Genomic DNA, 19,042 nt, shown 5'->3' with positions numbered 1-19,042 from the left:
TCCCACTGATGCCCAAGCCCTTTGCTCTGCTTGCAGAAAAGGTTTTGTTGGTCCAGCAGTGAATTTGCTGCTGCCATCCCCATTGAGGGAGCAGAGAGGAAAGGGAACGTGCTGCTGGGGAGTAGCAGTGGGATAGAGCTTAGGCTGACACAAGGATGGAGGAAATGTATATTTGTGGGTCCAGGAGCAATACCAGGAACAAGTTTAAAAGGCAAGGTATGCATGAAACAGTAAAGAACACCAGATAGAGCTTCAGCCAAAAAAAAGAGTAAGCTGGCTCAAAGACAAGGTGTCAGGAAGACAAAGAACAGGACCGGAGTCAGTAAATACTCAGAGGAAGAGATCAGAAAATCTGTGAAATTCAGGGATTTTGCCTCAGACTTACAATAGGTGAAAAAAAACAAGGAGCCAAAAGATCCTGAAGAGCACCCACTTCTGTAGGGAGTAATAGGCATATGCAAAATCAGCTCATCACTGCCCACAAAGGGTCTCAAAGACATCACAAGGGTGTGACCACCCTTGTCCCCTGTGTCTCCGAGGAGTCAGCTGATGGCTTAGGCACAGGGGGTCTCAAGTGCATGCAAAAGCACAGGAAAAATCACTTCACTTAGAGCTTTTTTGTAACAAAACGTCCCTCCCTGCCCTTTTGCCACACAGTTGCTCCACTCCAGGTGGGACGTGGGCACAGTTCCCGTGGAGCAGGAGGTGACCATGCGCTGCTTTATTAGGCAGTGGTGCTGCGTGTGCAGCCCAGGCCAGTCACTATTTACATTTGGCAAAGGATGGCATTGAGTACCAAGCACCTGTGCAGGTGAGGGCCAGCCTACCCAGCCCCCACCACGGCTCGACAGCCCCAGGCAGGCCCTGCTCACCCCCGCCAGCCTCCCTGCCCACAGGCACAGCCATTTTGTCTCTCACAGGCAGTGCCAGCCACCCTCCCAGAGGCACCTCAGGCCTGCTACCAGATATCTATCCCCGTATTCGCACCCACTGCCCTCTTCCCCGGGTTTTTCCAGGCCCCAGCTCCAGTCCTTGTGTTTTGAGCTCTGCCTGGAGGCAGGTGATGGCAGCAGGCAGCTGGCGAGCCCCACTAAGCTCCTTCCAAAGGAGGTCCCTCCAGTGCCATGCCAGTGGGAAAACCAGCACACGGGAGCCCTCTGAGAGAGCAGGACAAGAGGTCCGGCTGCAGCAATCCCCCAACGGTGCTGGCCGTGCCCAGTGAGCTGCTCGTGGGCCAATGGTCTGGAGCCCGTCCTTGGCATGGCAGCGCTCGGCCCTGCAGATGGGCTGGTTTTGGGTACACCCAGCCTTGAGCCTGGCTCGTAGGGGGTGAGTACTATAGGGTACGGATTGCCACCGGGTAAAGCAAGGACATGTGCTCGGCCCCCTTGATGGGCAGCTTGCGGCTGGCGTAGTGATGGATGATCTCCGGCACGCTGTCGAAGGGCGGGCTGTGCTGACCCAGCACGTACTTGTTCTCCTGGGTCCGGGACAGTTTCATGTGCATGAAACCCTGGCTGCTCCTGCAAGGGCAGATCAAGGCAGGGTTAGGGGGTACAGCTGGCCCAAGCCTCCCCTCAGCTCCTGACCCCCTTACCTGAGACAGGCAGCCTGCCCCTGCAGCTGAGGGGGACACTGCTGGCTCCTGTCCCCACACAGTTGGGTGTGTGGGGTCCATGTAGGGGTGCCAAGGCTGAGGAGGTGTGTGTGGGTAGGTAAGTGAGGGCATCACCTGGGCAGGACCAACAGCGGCTCTCACTGCAGGTTGACATAGGGGTAGCAGCTTTCACCCTTCACATGTGGAAAAACTCCTTTTACAACCACTCTGGCTCACACAGAACCCCTTCAGCTCACAGATCTCCAGCCTCACTGTGGCAAACCAGGATTTTCTCCTTCAGCCAGCAGCCAAAGGATTTTCTCCTTCTCCCCCTCCCCACACCACTGCTGCAGGCTCCATAAAACCCGCTCAGCGTAGCAAGGCCATTTCCCGGCACAGCACAGGCACTGAGCCACACCAGGCTGTGCAGGCAGATCCTGCCATGATTCCAAGTGATGGGCTAATGGCCCTGTTGCTATTAATTTGCGTCTCTGAGGAGAGCCACAGCCTGTCTGCAGCGTCTGGAATGCATATTACAGCAAAATATTGATGACTTAAAAGCAGACAGGGCCTCATCAGCAATGCCGAGCCTGCATCAGGCTTCCAGCGCTGTACAGCCTGGCCCCATCCCCCTGGCTGGAGACGGGTGTAATGGACAGCCTGGCTGCATTAGCAGGATGGGTTTGCAATCTATTTAGAGACAGAAGCAAGGAGCCAGCTGTCCCAGGGGATGGCAGAGTGGACAGCCACAGCATCCCATCAGGGGCCAAGGAAAAGCGATAGCTTGGCTGCATCTGGAGTGCTGCCACACGGGACCATGCAGAGGTGATGCCAGTTGTGTTTTGCCCAAATTGCTCCACAGGTATTTGTCATAAGCTCAGGGATGTGGAAAGCACATCCCTGCAGAGAAGCCTGAGGGAATACACTGCAAACCCCAGCAGACAGGGCAAGGGGCAAGTGCTGCTCCTGCTTGGCACCTTGGAGACATGAGAAAGGACCCCACCTTTGCAGTGTGGACTCAGCCACTCTCATGGAAGCATAGGCCAGGAGGGAATCATCCTCCAAGCATCTAAGGCAATGACATAACCCTGTCCATGACAGGCAGTGTGGGGCTGCCTAGCCTGGATCAGCCAGGACTGTTACAGCAGGGTTAAGTCCTTCCGGCTGCCTGACCTGCTCCTGCTGCTCTCTCTTGTGCATATTTTTCTTTCAATCAGCACAAAAGAGCTTCAGGTTAGCATCAGGAGCTCTTTTCAGACCATTTCCTCAGCTGTGCCTCCTTACGCAAGGAGAAAAAAGAAAAGTTAAAAAAAAAATAGAGCTGCAGACAGCCAGCTTACAGCTACATAAAAAGCATCCCAGGGGATATTCTTTGAACGGACTCTACAGAAACAGGCAGTGAAGTAAAAATCGTGCTCCTGAGGCTGTGGGCAAGGACAGGCAATGCCCAAATAACTCCTGGATAACTCGGGGGAGATGGCACACAGATGCACAGCCACATCCTAGCCACATATACCACCTGAGAGGAGGATTTTGCCACAAGACTAAGGATGGGTGGCAAGAAGTAAGCAGAAAACCACCAATAAATGGGCGACTGGCCTGTGGAGAGGTTGGCCTGTGATGGAAAGCCACTTTTGGTGATGGAATGCCACCTCCCAGGGTCTCCAATACACATGCTGGCTAATGCCACTCACAAAGGGATGGTGAGACCTCTCGCAGCCTCAAATACAGCTCACCAACCAGAAGAAGCTGTTGCTCCAAAATGGCTCACAAGCCAGAGCAAGGAAAAAACGTTGAGAAAATTAAAACATCGATGAAAATTCTGACATAAAAAAAGGAAAGGAGGGAGCTTTCCTGGAAAGGTTTGTTGGCTGATCTGAAAGCTCCGAGTGCAGAAGGAAGAAAGAATACTTTCAGCAGAACTTCCGCCCTGTTTTGGTGTGAAAGGTGGCAAAAAGAGTGAAACAAAAAAAATATGGAGAGAGACAGAGCAATGTAATTCACAGTTGTGCCACTGGGAAATAAACAGGGAGGCTGAAAGCCCTGGGGAACAATGAAGGTAAGAGAGACCTCTGGGGAAACTCGAAGTATATTGAGAAAAGCACAGGAATACAAGGCCTGTTGTTGGGCAGAGATGGCTGAAGTGCTCCATAAATACTTGTTTCCCATCTGGCAGAACAGAGATGGCTGGCCAGCAGAAGGGCAAGAAGGTATTTGCTCATCCATCATCATCTTCAGACAGTAACAGCTTTGATTTTGTGGGTTTGTGCTGCCCCAGGAGCTAGGAAAGAGATGGATGAGGAGCTGCAGCAATGCTTCATGCAATTTTGGCATTCGGGGAATCTGGAAAAATTGGGGAGGATGTGAAGAACTCCAAAAAAACCCCAAGCAGAAACCAAGCCATGCTGTGGGGATGAGGTGTCCCTGTTGGCAAACCAGAGCAGGGAAAAGCCCCCCTCTCTACAATGTGGCTGAGCAATGGCTTCAAAGAATCCATGGGCTGGGGAGGCAGGGATGGGTACCCACATATACATCAACAATGGGATCGCACGAACTTTCTTTTCCCATGAAACTAAGCTACCAAAAAAGGGGAAAAAGAAGGCAAAGCTGGAAGTGGTAATCAGACACATTTAAGTGAGCACTGAGGCAGATCGTTTGATTCATCTGAAGGACTACTAGCACTGCCAAGGAAAAGCAGTGGGCCTCCAGATCTCCATGCCTTCCCGAGAGATGCTTTTGCCAGACACCAAAACAGAAGCCTGTGCCACACCACAGAAAGGTGTGGACTTCATGTTCCACCCATTTCTGACCACCTGTGGTTGAGATTACTCAATCATCATGGGCACAAGTTTACTTGAGGCACCCACCCACACCACCGGGTCACCCCTGCTGTGGGTCCATGACCCCTCAGCCCCTGCTCACTCACTTCAAGGAGAGGGAGAAGTCGTTCTTGCTGGTCTCGCTGTTGCGCACCAGGTAACTGGCCTCCTTGCACAGCCTCAGCAGAGTCTCCGCATCTGTCCGGCTGATGGCCCCATGGTACCAGCTGGAGCGGGGAGAGGGATCAGCTGTGCCAGGCACAGAGCAGACACCCCAGGAAGGGTGCCCTGGGAAAGCAGCAATGCCAGCACCCCAGGGACAGAGTGGGATGGAGGTGGCACCACTGGGGTTGGGGGACAAGGGAAAGGGACAAACAGGCAGAAATGTGGTGCCAGGGAAGAAAGGAAGAAGCAGGTCTCCCCCAGGGCTCCTCATGGATCCACAGGTATCCATGAGGCAGGTGGAGGGGTCAGGCAGCCACCTGGGGCAGGCAGGACTCACCACTGACTCTCCAAGGGCAGGGCAGGGTCAATCCTCTCCCCAGCATAGGGGCCTGGCTCAGCCATCAGCGTCTTCGTGCTCTTGAGGCTGCTGGGGCCGTGTCTGAGGGCAGCCCTGGCCTTCTCCTCCCTGCAGGACGACGTGCAGCTGTAGCCCAGCCCCTCGGAGGGACCTGCAAGACAGACCCCTGTCACAGCTGGGGCAGGGACAGGCGGACAGGCCGGGTCCCAGCTTTCCCCCTGTGGGAAGAGCCAGAGACAGGTTATATCACACTGGATTCCCTCACAGTGCCCCCATCCCCTTTTTCTAAGCAAGGGAAGGGCAGCTCTTGGGCTGCTGCTCACTGCAGTGCCCAGGCTGGGTGCCCACCACACCAAGCCTGGGGCCAGGGTATGAGCCCATGGAAAATATTTCCAGAGAGGTTTCAAAAGCTCAGGAGGTTTTGCTAATGCAACCATAGATTCAGCACCTGTGGCACAGAACTAAGTGAGATGCAGCAAGAAGAGGCTCCCCAGTTTTCGGGAGAAAAATTTAAAAAAAAAGAGGAGGGGATAGATGGAGCTAAAGGGAGCAGTCGGTTTGGAACTGATGGACACATTTCTGCTGGCACAAGAAAAGCTGTGGTGAGAAAACAATTTCCTGAGGTGGGAAGGGGATATTTTGACTGCAGGGACCTCTCTGATGCAGCCACCTGCCTGGCACCAGCCCAGCCACAGACCCTGTGTACCAGTGCCAGCGAGTATAAGGGACTGACCATGCCCTGGGGACAAGCCTCCTGTTGCCTGTTATTTCCACACAGGATGCTTTCAGCATTATCGATATTGTTTCTCCCTCCTCACAAGAGTTCATTATTGCTCCCCTGCACCGCCAGCCCCCTCGCACAAATTACTTATTGATTGGGCAGAGCTGCCTCGGTGTGGGGCTGCGGGGGGTTGATGCTGTAGCAGCACAGTCACCCTGCAAGTGGCCAAGCCCAGGAGCTGCAGCTCCCAGGACAACTGGGATGTCCCAGACTGGATAACTTCCCTCCTCCCCATGCTTCCTGGCTGCTGGAGGAAGAGGTAAAAAATACCCTGAGAGGGATGTTTTCCTCTCTAGCATCTTCTAAGGTGGATGTTTGAGGGACACCTTGTCTGGGCCCTATGCAGGTGAGCAGGACTCCACCTCCCCAGCACTGAGAGGAGGGGAAGGCAGCCAAAAGCAAACTCAGCCAAAATCCTCTGAAGCTTAGCACGGCTTAAACCCCCCCTGAGCAGCAGCTCTGGGAGGAGGTGGTGCCCAGCATTAAGGCTTGACAAGCACTGCCTCTGCAGTGCTCTGGCTTTTCACAGGCCACATTCACCCTCATACATCACACCTTGGCTTCAATTTCAACTCATCACCTTAAAAAATTGGGGCAATCGCTAAAAAGTCAGACAATCAAACAGCCCAAGTGTTTGCTGGCGGCACAAAGTCATTGTGTTACAGGCTCAGAAGAAATGCATTGCACCTGTCAGAGGGAGGCAGAGGCATGTGCATGATTAAACAGGATATTAAAAACAAGGCCTTAGGAGGAAGAAGACATCCTTCAAGACATTCAAGTCACCCCCAGACAGGGGAAGTAGAAAATGAGACAGAACTCTGGCAAGATAAACTTAACACAACAAAGCAAGGCAAGTCAGGGGGAAAAAAAAAAGAGACTCTGTGTTGCTAAACCCAGGAAAAATGACAAACTGATGTGTTCATCAGGAGCAAAATGCACGTCAGAGCAACTGTGGGGATAATAAATGACGGAGGAAGAGAAGAGGCTGCATAGCAAAGAGATTAATTTTTCTTGACACCTGCCTTAACCGCAGGAAGAGAATCAGGAAGTTCCCACCTGCCAAGACCTTTCTTGTTCAGGAATGATCTCAGCCTGCAGCATCCCTACGGATTAGGGAAATACCCTACACAGCCCTGGCACAGCGGCCACTTTGCTCTGGAGTGTTCCTACTATCAGCAGCAAAATCAGCTGTCACCTGCAGCCTCATGCTCAAACCCACCTGGGAGGCAGCAAAGGCCATACTGGTTTTATTCTACAGAGCTCTGCAGAGATCTGGGCAACTGCAGATAAGGAAATCAGCCATCGGCACCTGGCACATTGCAGTGCCCACCAGGACAGCGTTAGTGACGCATGGGCAGGCACAGCACGCTGCTGCAGAGAACGGCACGCCTCGTGTCCCAGCTCCTCCCAGTAACAACCCAGTCGTGCCTTTCAGCACACTGCCCCCACCTAATGCTCTTGGCAAAATCCTAATCCACCACAGCATAAGAGCAAGGTCTTTAAAATATTAATAAAGGGTTAAAAGAGAAGCAGCAATATTTGGCTTTCATAAGCGAGGCTGCCAGCAGTGTCCAAGGGGGATTTACTCAGGGGCTCTGTGCTCAGTACACACAAAAAAGGCTTCACAAGGCAAACCTGAGATGACAAAGTGTAGCTGGGAGATTTGGCTGCTCAGGATAGCAAAAGTGAGAGCGGAAAATCCAGAGGGACCTCCTGCCACTGAGCAGCAAGGTAATAAAACAGCAGAGGAAACAGAGCAGTGCTAAATGATGAAGAGGGAAAAAACCAGCCCCAACTTCAGCGCACTGGGACCTGAATTAGCTGCTAGCACACCTCTAAGGGACCTGGGCATTATGAGTTGCAAGAAAACATCAGCTAAATGCTCAGAATAGTTGTCAAGACGACCATAAAGGTGGCCATCAAACACTGGGAATTTGGAGGCAAAGAGGGGAAAACAAAAGAGATAGTATTAACTCTGCCACCAAATAATTCCCTGCTGTGAGCAAAGAGGCACAGTGGAGCTGGAGAAGGTGCAGGACAGGCAAGGACAAACATCCAGTGTCCAGCACAGGACAACTGAAGGGGCCAGGAAGGGCTGGGGAAGAGCAGAGGAGGAGGGTGGGCATCTCACAGTGCCCTGGGCAAGCTCTGAGGCGTGGCAGCAAGGCAGGGTCACAGTAAGTGCCAGCGCAGTCTCCCCAGACACCCCCCTGTCACGCAAGACCCACCATTGGTGTCTTCATAGCTGTGCTGGCTGTGCTGTGGAGGGACAGGGGCACCGGCTTCACCGTCGGGGGGGCTTTCACCACTGTCCAGCTGTCCCACCGGTGGGGGCCACGGCAGGTCTTTAATGACCTTGATTTCAACTAGATTGGGGGCAGGAGGGGGAGGTTGTGGGAAAGAGAAAGAGAGAAAGAAAGGGCTTAGAAAAAACCATCAGCAACACGAGAGGGCCCATGGAGAAGAAGAGCAGTTGTGGGGGAAAAATCTAAATTCCCAGGAGCCCCATGTCAGCTTGGCCATCTCATACCCTTCACAGCACCAAGCAGGGACAAGCCTGAGGCAGGGCACATGCCTGATGGAGGGACTCTGCTCCTCCGTCAGCTTTTCCAGCTGTCTCTAGGGTGTGGGAGAGGCTGTGACCACCCTGTTAAATGTACGTGCCCCTCTGGGGGACCCTGGCCAAGCATCCCATTACCGTCTGTCCTGCCCATGCATTCATCTTGCCCTGGGGGCTTCCCAGCCACCCGCATGATCCACATTTCCCTGCCAGGTACCAATGGGTTGCAGCCTTGTTCCAGTACCAGCTGTCCATCAGCAGGGGTCCCATGGGTCCCCCAAAAGGGGAATGGGTCAGCAGAGAGATTTTGGCATCACAGGAGGGGAAAAACATCCTCCAAGATCCATCAGGACCTGCTCTGGCTTCAGGAAAAAACAGGCAGCAGGTCCCAGCATGGTCTAGGGCATGGCAATCTGACTCCCTCAGGACTTGGAGCAAGGCCTGAAGCATCCTGGACAGTGCTCATGTGCATCCACATGTGAGCCAGACCTGAGAACACATCACTTCCACCCAGGGACATCAAGCAAGGTGGCTCATGTGCCCAGATGTGGGGCACAGACACCTCAGCACAAACCCAGCCCAGCAGCGCACCATGTTCCATGATGGAGCCCAACAAGCCGAATCCTTGGCAAAGCAACCCCAGGAACAAGTAGACACTACACCATCGAACCCAGCACATCTCCAGCTCACAGTGCTCAAACCCAAAAGGTGAACCACTCCCTGAGACCAAACCTCCACATCTCTCTGCCAGCATCTCCACACAGCATTGCCAGTGCGAGTGCCCTGTGTGCCAGCTGCAGCAGAGACACACACAGTGCTGCAATTAAAATGCATCCTAGATAAGAGCGTGGCAATTAGCCAGCACTAGTGGAGGAGCCAGCACTAATGCACAGCATGGATTTCCTCATTACCAAACACAAACACAATCGATCCCTCAGCATGGATAAATAGGTCAGGGAGGCTGGACAAAGTCTGGTCGAAAGCTCCTTGGGGATCCTCCTGCCCCAGGAAGGAGGGATCTGCTTGAGCCCAGGGCCGAGCCTCTCCCCTGCAATCCAGGGTTGGGGGGGTTAATTTGCACCAAAGGCTGTGATCAATCAGAGCAGGGAAGAGGCAAAGGGAGCCAAGGCAGTCCTATCCATCACTCTGTCCAGCCTGGCTCCCTGCTCAGAGAAACAGCTTCTACAAGAGCACGAGCACTCCCTGAGCCACAGAAATGCAGATACCAACACTACTGATCCCCAGACGATGAAAGAACCCCAAGAATCCAGCTTCACAGAAAGTTGGTTGCTTTATGGCTGCTCCCATCACTCACCTGCGAAGGCTTTGGAGATCCGCTCCTTCTTCCACTCCCAGGGCTGGTCATACTCCTCTGGAGGCCTCTCGTCATCCTCAGGCAGCCGGGACTCCCTGGGCCGGGGGCAGGTCGGGCGCTCACTGTCCATGTCTAGCACAGGCTCGTAGGGAGTGTCATAGAGGTGCAGCGGCTGGGCAGGAGCCTCCCGTAAGCCTTTCTGGCGGATCTCTGGCAGCAGAAGAGGGAAAAGACCATTTGCTTTCTGCCCAACATAGCCTGGCCACAGACCCCAAAGCCCAGCTAAATGACAGGACGCAATGTCACCCAGAGGTGAAATGGGATAGGAAGTGTCAGCGATAGAGGAGACTCCCCCCAAACCTTCAGCAAGCACCTGCCAAAAGCAGGGGAACTGCTGGGCAGCCAGGGCCTGAGCAATTCACAGCACTAAGATCTCCATGGTACAACATCATTCTCACTCCTGGGCAGCCCTACAAAACGGGATCCATGGGGACAGAGCATCCCATGCCTGATTTCCTGCAAGCAGCTAGGCCGGGTTTCTCCCCTAGACACCCAGTGCGGGTGGTTTAATAAAATGCCCTTCCTTCAAGAAAAACAAAGTCTCTCCCACAGGCACAAGCAGCCTCTTCACTGCTTGCTGACTTTTCCAAGAAATACAACGGTCTACTCCAAAAAGCCACATGAGCTTTCCAGACACCACTTTCTCTAGGAAAACCATAGAACTGCAAAGAAGAGCCAGAGCCTGTGCCTGAGCAAAGCCTGGAGTGCACAAGCCAGCATGATGACACTGAGTGCTGCCTTCAGGAGCACACACTCCCACCTCACTGGCTTCCCAGCCCTAAATATGCCCACTGAGGACCCTGCTGCTGCAGCAGACACAGCATGCTCTGGCCCAGTCCTAACAGAATTAAATAGCTCCCATATCCATCTTAGTTTTAAGCCAGATGCACAGAATATCAGGTCTCTCCTGGCTCAGCCTGGCAAGTGGGGTCTCAGGGGGCAGCATCGCAGGGAGAGATGTGTCTGTACAGCCCAGGCAGCTTTTGAATGCTGTGGCTCTGCCAAACCCAGTGCACATGAATAAAACTGGGAAAATCTGCCTACGAAGTGGCTGTTCCCCATCCCAGTGATTGCCCAGGCTTGCTGTATCTAGGACGGACCTGGTGCTGTCACAGGCTGCAAGGAACAGAGTACAGTGACCACTAAACTGAGAGAGTTTGCATGACCAGAGAGGTGCAAAGCGTGGCCTTTGCATGGAGCCTTCCACCTTACCAGCCATCATCTTCTGGGCTTCATATGGCTCCATATATCCATCATTCTCGGTCACCTTCTCCAGCCCTGCCTGGCTACCTGCCACCTGTGCCGCATCAAAGGGATCTGCGTAGTCCTCCAGGACAGCCACCTGCAAGAGGGGAAGGATGGGAGAGGGGTTAGGACAGTCCCTGACTTTTTTGGGGGGTGTAGGGAGCTCACCATGAGCTCTGCTAGCAGCAGTCAAAGCGGCTGCCGGGAGCCCAAACCCGCATCATGGCAGCCCCCCAGAGCAGGTGTTGGCAGCTGACAGCTTTCCAGGCACCGGCACTCAGCCGTGGAAATTCTCCAGCCTTTGTCCCGAAAGCTGGGATGGAGCCAAGCGGAGCAGAAGGTGGCCTGGCCCCCTCCCTCATGATGGGGCTCAGCACTCGCAGTGCCCACACAGACACCCCGCTGGGTCCTGGTGAGGCACTGGCCTGCTAGCGGGGCCGTACCCCCTATAGCACACAGATGCTCTACCTGCACACAGCCATATTTCCTCTCACAAGGTGGAGAAGGGGTGCAGATCCCAGAACGAGTGTGTCAGCTGGTACTGGCACAACTGGGAACTCACTGGTTGTTTTCCAGGGCTCCTGTGGGTGCTTTTGAAGGTTTTCTGACAAAAGGGCTAAGAATAGCTTATAGCTTCCTCTCTGCTCTTTCCGAGGCCCCAGCTGTACATCCCACCTCCAGCCCCAAAGCCTGCTCCCAAGACGTGGCCAGGCAATATTTCCAACAGCATCCAAGTGCACCCAAGCACCTAGTCCACCAGGATGCAAACCCCCAGCTTAGGGGCCAGTTTGTTACCACAGCACAGATGTAGATGTCCCACAGTAACAACCAAATGTCCCCAGCACAGCCTGGCGGCTGGTGGGATTACCACCCAGTGCTAGGCTCCATCCTCACTGCCATGCTGCCACTGTTCCTGGACAGCCTTGGAGAGATCAAGGCTGCTCACACATTCCTCTGCAGCTCCAATAATCGGCTTAAAACAAAACACTTCTCCCTCCTTCCTGTGCAAAACGCCCAACAATAGCCTGTAGCAGCAAAACCCAGCAGGAAAAGGGAACAGGAACTGGAGCTGTAAACACCTCCATGCAGCCTCGAGCCTTTGCATCCCTATGATCTGTAGGAGGAACATGAGTCTCTGTGCCCAGCTCACCACCTCCTCCCTAAACATCCCAGCTCCCTGGGCAGCCAATGCAGTGGGGACCTGGATCAGCCCTCCAAGTCTGGTCCATCCATACTGGGGCACAAGCAAGCAGATCATCCCCAGAGCACATCCCACCAGCTACAGGGGTCACAGCCACTCCAGGCAAGCAGAACAGGGGGCCAGCAGATGCTCTCACCTCATGGTAAGGCAGCAGCAGGACAGATGGCTGCTAGGGATACCAGCTCTACCCGAGCCACAGCCTGGTGCCAGCGAGCTGGGACAAGGCTGCAGGAGCAGCTAGCCCCTGGCTTTGCAGCAGGAGACAGGCAATCTGCTCTCACCTTCATCATCTGAGGGATGACGTGGCATCGCTCAGGCCCTACCAAGCACCAGGGACACCAAGGGGCAATGCTGATCCCAGGGGGCTGCAGCCCTTTGCTTGCCACCACCGGGGCAAAACCCCACAGGGAAATGCAAGTTGCTCGTAACTTTTGCAGCTATTTGGTCATCAGGATCTGCTTCCCACCTGCTGCCTGTGAGATCCCAAAGGCAGATCAGCAGTGCTGCTCCAAACACCTGGGAGGTCCATGGGCTTCTCCCACACCTTGAAAACTGCAAAGAGGCTCTCTCTGTGCCACATCTGTGGAGCACAGTCCAGTGCCGATGACATCACCTTCACATAGATGCTCATGCCAAGCGAGCTCATGTAGTGAGCCCCAGCCTCACTACACATACAAATCCCCTAAAATGGCTCAACAGGCAAGGTGGGCAAACAGGCAGGACCATGCCTGACACTCACCCTTTGCAGAGAGCTCTCATGGCTTCAAGTGTGCTGGGGGCTGCGAAATGCAGTTTGTTGACCCTTCTGGGTTCAGAAAGGGGTTAGCTGTCCATTCCTCCAGCCCCAGGCCCAAACTGCTCACATTCAAACCTGCCATGAACCCCATTTCCTAGATGCATTTTGCTAGACTCGGCTGGCTGCTGGTGCCAGTCCTGGACCCTCGCTCTGCCCCAAAGCACAGAGCAGCTTCAGGCAAGACAAGCCTGAGAGGTTCCCCTGCTTGCAGTAATTTCTCTGTCATAGAATCATTAAGGTTGGAAAAGGCCTCCAAGATCATCAAGCCCAACCTTATTTCCAAGCATATTCCTTCAGCATTTGGGTCTGACTTCTCATAGTAGGAATACACGAGCTTCAGCTAAGCTCACGGAGTGGCCCCCACTCAGATGCCTCCAGGTCTAGAAAGCAAAGGATGGTAGAGAATCCTAACACGTCTCTGTCAAGACCCCTGTATTTTGCTCACAGAGGGATTCAAAGGCACTCAGCAGAGACTAAACAGGCTCTGCTGGTAGAGAATGTGGTTTGCTGGGCCTACCTCGGACCCAGAGCAAGTGGCTCACTGTCTCAAGGATGCCACTTTGTAGGAGTGAGGTCTCCCATCTGTAGCATGCTGAGAACATAAACCCACTTGTTTTTTAAATGGTCAGATATTTTAGCAAAAAGCCACAGAAAAGGTGGGGAGGCAATTCCTGTCTCCAGGAGCATCACAACCTCGGTATGCACAAGCAAGCACATGAGAACTGGTACCATGAGCCCCAAGGCGGAGGGGCTGGAGGTTCCAGCCAGTGCCAGGAATGGGGCAAACAGCAGGGATCACACCATTACTGGGTGCATCCTAATGCCCTTGCACATGGTGCCGAATTAGGGTTGCCCAGGAAACTGCATCTCTGACGTTTCCTAATCCTAAGCATGCATGGCTCTCAGCAGCAGCCACAGGACACACAGCTGCTCCCCAACACAGGAGAGGGCCACAGCCGCTGGCAGAGCAGCTCGCAGGGGTGCCCCAGGCTCCTCCACTTCGATCAAAGGCACTTCCATGCTTTGCTCGTGTCCCATGTCACAGAGGATGCTGCTCACCACCTGCTGATCCTAGCGCCTAGGTACAGAGGCATCGCCTGCTAATACACAGCACAAGCTTTGCAAGATTGGAAATAATTTGGGTGCAAAGCAAAAGACCAACATGCAAAGCCACCACCCCAGGGCAGCTCTTGGTGCAGACCAGTCCTTCAGGGAGCAGCTGGGAACTGCTGGCACCTGGACACATGTCCTGCTTGAGCATAGGAGTGTTTTTCAAACCATGTGTTATCTGCCATAGAGTGCTATCTGCCCAGAGTGCTATCTGCCATGGCAATGCACACCCAGATCCCTGTTGCAGCTCTGAGGCTGGTCTCACTCTATTATTTATGCCAACTGTAAGAAAAAAAAAAATCAAATTCAAATTAAGGTGAAGAACCAGATCATCACTGGGCTCTCGCAGTCAAACGGCTACAGTAAAAGGAAACAGACCAAAGCTCTCCAAGAGCGTTCACAGTTCAAACACCAGGATCCCCGGGCAGAGCTGGGGCTCTTCACCCCATCTTGCCTAGAAACATTCTGCCATAAGATGCTCCACTCTATAAAGAGTTTCCCAGAGAATACCTTGGGAGATCCTTCACTTTAAAAACAAGTTTCTTGCCCTGGAGATAAAGTACATTTGGGGTTCCCTCAGGAGATTGCTGGCTTTAACCAAATTCAGTTCATTCTGTCAGGTGCAAAATTCCCCCAGTTATACCCATCTGGCAGCTTGGCTTTCGGTAGGGACCGAAGCCAAACCCAAAAGTAAACACAGCACCAGCTTCAAGAAGGGTCTGGTCTGCAACCCACAGGGCACGGCTGGGCCAGGCAGGGAGCCCACGGCTGCACTCGTGGCATGGGAGGAGTGAGCAGGGGGTGGACAGCACAGCATCGCATAAGATGACTCAGTTCAAGGAGGCTCTCACAGGAAAGACACACGCCCAGGAGCTTCCTGGTCAGCCGTTCCCACACCCTGCGGCACTGACCCTGCGTTCACAGCCAGAATGGCAGCTACTGGTCCTGGCAGACACAGGACAAAGATGTCCCCAGGCAGATCCTCAACACCATCCTCAAGCATGCTGTGCCCTAGGTTCAGGTGTCCACATGCAAGAAGGTCCCTCATTGCATCTCTCCCCACTGCATCCCAGTGCTCCTTGCACCTAATCCAAACAGGGCAGAGAAGACACCTTCAGGGCATCCATCTGGCTCAGGTGAACCACACAGGGCCAGTCTACTGTCCACTCTGTGGGGAAACGCCTGGCAGACCTGGAAAAGGACCTGTGCTGCTCCCCAGCAGGGTTTGGAACACAGCAGGAGCCATTGCAGAGCTCACTCTTAGGTGTCCCCACAAGATGCTGCAGATCCCACACAAGGTGGAAAGATGTGCCGGCTCATGCTACAGCAGCAAAGCATCATGCAGCCCAGACAGAAAGGATGCCACTGCCAAGATGTTCCTACCCCGTCTTCCATTCTCAGGGTCATGCCAGCTACAGCGAGCACAGGACTCCCATGGAATGTGGTCAGCCCCCAGCCTCAACCTAGTGCCTGTACTCCAAACCACACAGCCTCAGCCAAATCACAAAACGAGGAACCTTCCACTTCTGTCCATCCTCATCATCCCCTCTCAAAAGGGCTGCATATTTTATTAGAGTGATTTTCATCATCAATCATTAACAAAAACCCTCTCTGCTCCGGCAGCCTAGCCTGTACCCAGAATTATACTTCTCTGTCATCTCCAGTTCACCACAATCCAAGGCTCACACCTGTGGGTCTAGAGTCCCAGTAGGCAGGGAGCAGTGCCCACTGCCTCTTCCTTATAGGTGTGGGAGCACTGATCCCCCTGTACAACCATCACCTCAGCAGAGGCTCCAGCCCAGCTCCAGCATCCTTTCCCTGCTCCAGAACACCTTGACATCACCAAGAACAAGGGTCACTAGCAGCAGTAACCTTCCAGCAGGCACCTCCATCCTCCTGTACCACCTCCAGGAAGAGCCACCATGACGTTGGAGCAGCTGAGGAACCCTCTCTCCGCTCAGCCCAGCACCAAGGCCAGCAGATGGGAGCTGCAAAGGGCATTCTGGCCCAATAGAGATGCTCCATGTGGTGGATGCTCCCTGGCTCCTCCAGAGAAACTATCTTAACAGACAGCTGCAGGCACTGTCAGCACTACAGCTTCACTCAGCCTCTGGAGCTCTGCCTGTGTCCATCATGTGCCAGGAAACCTCTTCCCGAGAGAGGCACGCAGGAGACCAGCAGTAATCTAATCACCATCTATCTTGGACAAGATCAAGGATCTTCTTCAGCCTAGCACTGTTAGCAGGGTTTCCCCAAATGTATCCCAGCATACGAGTTTTCTCTAAACTTTCCAGATTCTGCCCAGCCTTTGGATGCCTGAACAGCCTGGCTGTACCTGTCAGCAGTCCCTGCTTCCTGCAGCTCCTGCTCACCCCTTTGCACATCACAGCCTGAGTCCTTCCTATGACAATCACCCGCTCCCACTCCCTCTGATCCCTCAATGCCTGTTCCAGAGGAAAAGCCATTCCAACTCAGCAAACCACAGCACCACAGTGGCATTTCGGGTCCCTGCTGTCAGAGCTCCCCCCACCCCTTCTGCTGCCCACAGCAACCAGTTTACAAAGCTCAAAAGGAGGGCTCTGCTGGGCCCCTCTGGAAACCTCCCAAAAGCAATTAGTCAGTACGATCAACTTTCAAGGATCCACCAGCAACAAGTTTTTCTATCTGCTTAAAACACTCCCGAGCAGATTTTGCACGGTGCTCATTTCACCAGGACCACGGATGGGATCACTGAGTGTATCCACCATTCCCTCCACCAGCCAGCCAGCCAGCCAGCCAGCCAGCCAGCCAGCCAGATCCGCAATCCCGTCGAGTTCGCCTGACAAGCCCCGTCTTGCAGGCGGCAGCGCTAGCGGGCACTAATTACCCCTCCTGCTTTTATTTGCGCAGTCCCTGCACCAGCCTCTCCGCCAAAAGGCTCGGCACCAACGGCCGCAGCCCCGGCTGGGTTTATTCCCTACCAGGTCCTTGTGCCACTCACAGCCTGTCTCCCCACGGGAATCTTCTCCTAGTCTCCTGCCTCTCATCGGGAATGTTCCTGGCCTCCTTGCCAGCACCGGGAGCGTCAGGCTCTGCTCTCGCCCCGGAGCAGCCGGCGGAGAGGCGGCAGACAAAGAGGCGCTGACGCTCCCTGACAAAGCAGCTCGGCAGCTCAGGGGGCCCAGCGGCCGCCGTTGGCACTGGGAGCCCGGGCAGGGGGCACAGGGAGACCCGCACCACCGGGCACGGAGCGCTGGGAGGTCCTGGGTCACCGGCCCCAGCATGGGAGGGCACTGCAGACAGTCCTGTGCCGCTCGGGGCCTTCCCAGGCTGGAAGATCTTCACCTCCGTAGAGCACCAAGCACTTGGCTGCAAAGAAACGGCACGAAAGGAGGGCGAAGGTGGCCGGCAACTCCGCGCTCTCGCCCCTCGGAGAGCGCGCTGCTGGGGCTCGTACCTGCCTCCCGCGGCAGCCGCAGGAGGATCCGGGGCCGCCCCCGTCCCCGCTGACGTATGCCTGGCATGTCGGTACTGCCAGGGCACGGGGGAACGCGGCACGGGAGCCCCGCGGAGCCTGGCCGTGACACCGCACCCCGCTCGGTGCTCGAGGATCCTAACCTGCTCCTTACTGTGGATGCGAGCGGTCTGGCGGGACCACCGTGGGCATCTTCATGAGTGGGGCGCTCCACCTGCCCTGGGGGTCCTGCTCCTGCTCCTCACGGCGGGGTCACCCAGAGCATCCCCTGTGCCAGCAAACCACGGGGAGGGCGGCGGGGCGCCCATGCCCGGTCACTTACCTCCTGAGACGGCTCGTCGGGCGGCTCGGGGCCGGCCGGGGGTGAGCTGGGGGCGGCGGGCACCAGCGGCGGCGGGGGACTGGAGGGCACCTTCTCCACCGCCTCCACCTTGATGAGCCGGTGCTTGGGCGAGACGTAGCGGGGTCCGTCGGGGGCGGCGGTGGAGGGCGGCGGACCGCTGTAGGGGTCCTCGAAGTCGCGTTCCTTCTGCAGCCGGTAGGCCGCCACGATGTCGGGCTGGGCGGCGGCCAGCGGCTCGGCCGCGCCCCCGGACGGCGGGGGCGGCTGCGGCGGCGGCCCGGCGCGGTAGTCGGGCTTGGGCGGCGCGGGGGGCGCGGGCCGGGTGCTGCGGAAGCCCAGGTGCTCGCGGAGCCAGCGGGCCATGGTGCCCACGCACTGCGGTGCCCCACCGGCCCCCGCCCCGCCGCCGCCGCCGCCGCCGCCGCCGCCGCCGCGCTCCGATCCGGCCGCTCCGCTCAGCAGCATCGGCGCCGGCGGACTGAGCGCAGCGGCGGGGCCGGGGGGGCCGCGGGGGAGGCGGCCAGTGCCACCTGCTGGAGCGCCGGGTGCGGGGCCTCCCCCGCCCCGCCCGCGCCGCGGCCCCGCGCCCGCTTCCCCCGGCACGGACCGGCGCGGCCCTGAGCGCGGCCCGGCCTCCCCAGCCCGCCTTCCCCGGGGCCCGCCCCGCTCCCCTCCGCCTTCCGCCGCGCCCGGGCCGGCCAGGCTCGGCCCTTCCCGCCGCTCCGGGCCGCCCCCCGCACTCTCGGATTCTCAGTGCGGCCTCGGGCGCGATCCGGCCCCGGCGCTGCCCCCTAGACACCCGGGAGAAGAGACACCGGGGAGGCAGCCGGCGAGGTACAGGCGACAGAGGGTCCCTCCTGGAATCACACAGTGTCCTGAGCTGGAAGGGACCACGAAGGTCATCGAGTCCAACTTCGCGGTGCAAACCCGCTGCCTGGGAGGTGGTGGTGGGCCCCTTACAGGACCCTTGGAACAAATCGCTCCGCAGAGTCACTGAAACAGCCACCAGGCTGGCACTGCGGGAAGGAGTGAGCAGGGACAAGGCAGGGAAGTGCTTCGGCAGAAGGCTGAACCCAGGCTGGATGTGCGGGGACGTCGGGGCGAGCATGCAGAGCTGATCCCCAGCACGTGGGCTGGAGGACATCCCCTGGGATGCAGCAGAAACGAGGCTCTTGGAGCAGTGCGTTGGAGCAGCAGAGACCCATGTGGTCACAGCGGCAAACAGCACGGTGACACAC

General features: G+C 56.0%; 1 protein-coding gene across 2 annotated transcripts; it reads right to left on the bottom strand.

Moving 5' to 3' along the window:
- Nucleotides 1-330: 330 nt before the first annotated feature.
- SHF (Src homology 2 domain containing F) lies at nt 331-18,269 on the bottom strand. 2 transcript variants are annotated; one of them, XM_027889856.1, is made up of 7 exons: nt 17,784-18,269; nt 10,868-10,997; nt 9,596-9,805; nt 7,949-8,086; nt 4,919-5,090; nt 4,524-4,643; nt 331-1,523 (listed from the first exon to the last, which is right to left on the bottom strand). In XM_027889856.1, the coding sequence occupies exons 1-7, from the start codon at nt 18,267-18,269 to the stop codon at nt 1,337-1,339; spliced, it is 1,443 nt and encodes a 480-aa protein (XP_027745657.1). In that variant the 3' UTR covers nt 331-1,336. The 2 variants fall into 2 exon arrangements, with proteins under 2 accessions (XP_027745657.1, XP_027745665.1); XM_027889864.1 differs by lacking the exon at nt 7,949-8,086 and having other exon boundaries at nt 17,784-18,211.
- Between the last annotated feature and the right edge of the window lie 773 nt (nt 18,270-19,042).

The sequence above is a fragment of the Empidonax traillii genome, unplaced genomic scaffold (assembly GCF_003031625.1).
Source record: "Empidonax traillii isolate 1590-97213 ecotype Southwest subspecies unplaced genomic scaffold, ASM303162v1 scaffold12:size2584012, whole genome shotgun sequence".
In the NCBI taxonomy this organism is placed as follows: Eukaryota; Metazoa; Chordata; class Aves; order Passeriformes; family Tyrannidae; genus Empidonax; species Empidonax traillii.
This window is presented reverse-complemented; position numbering and strand designations above follow the sequence as displayed.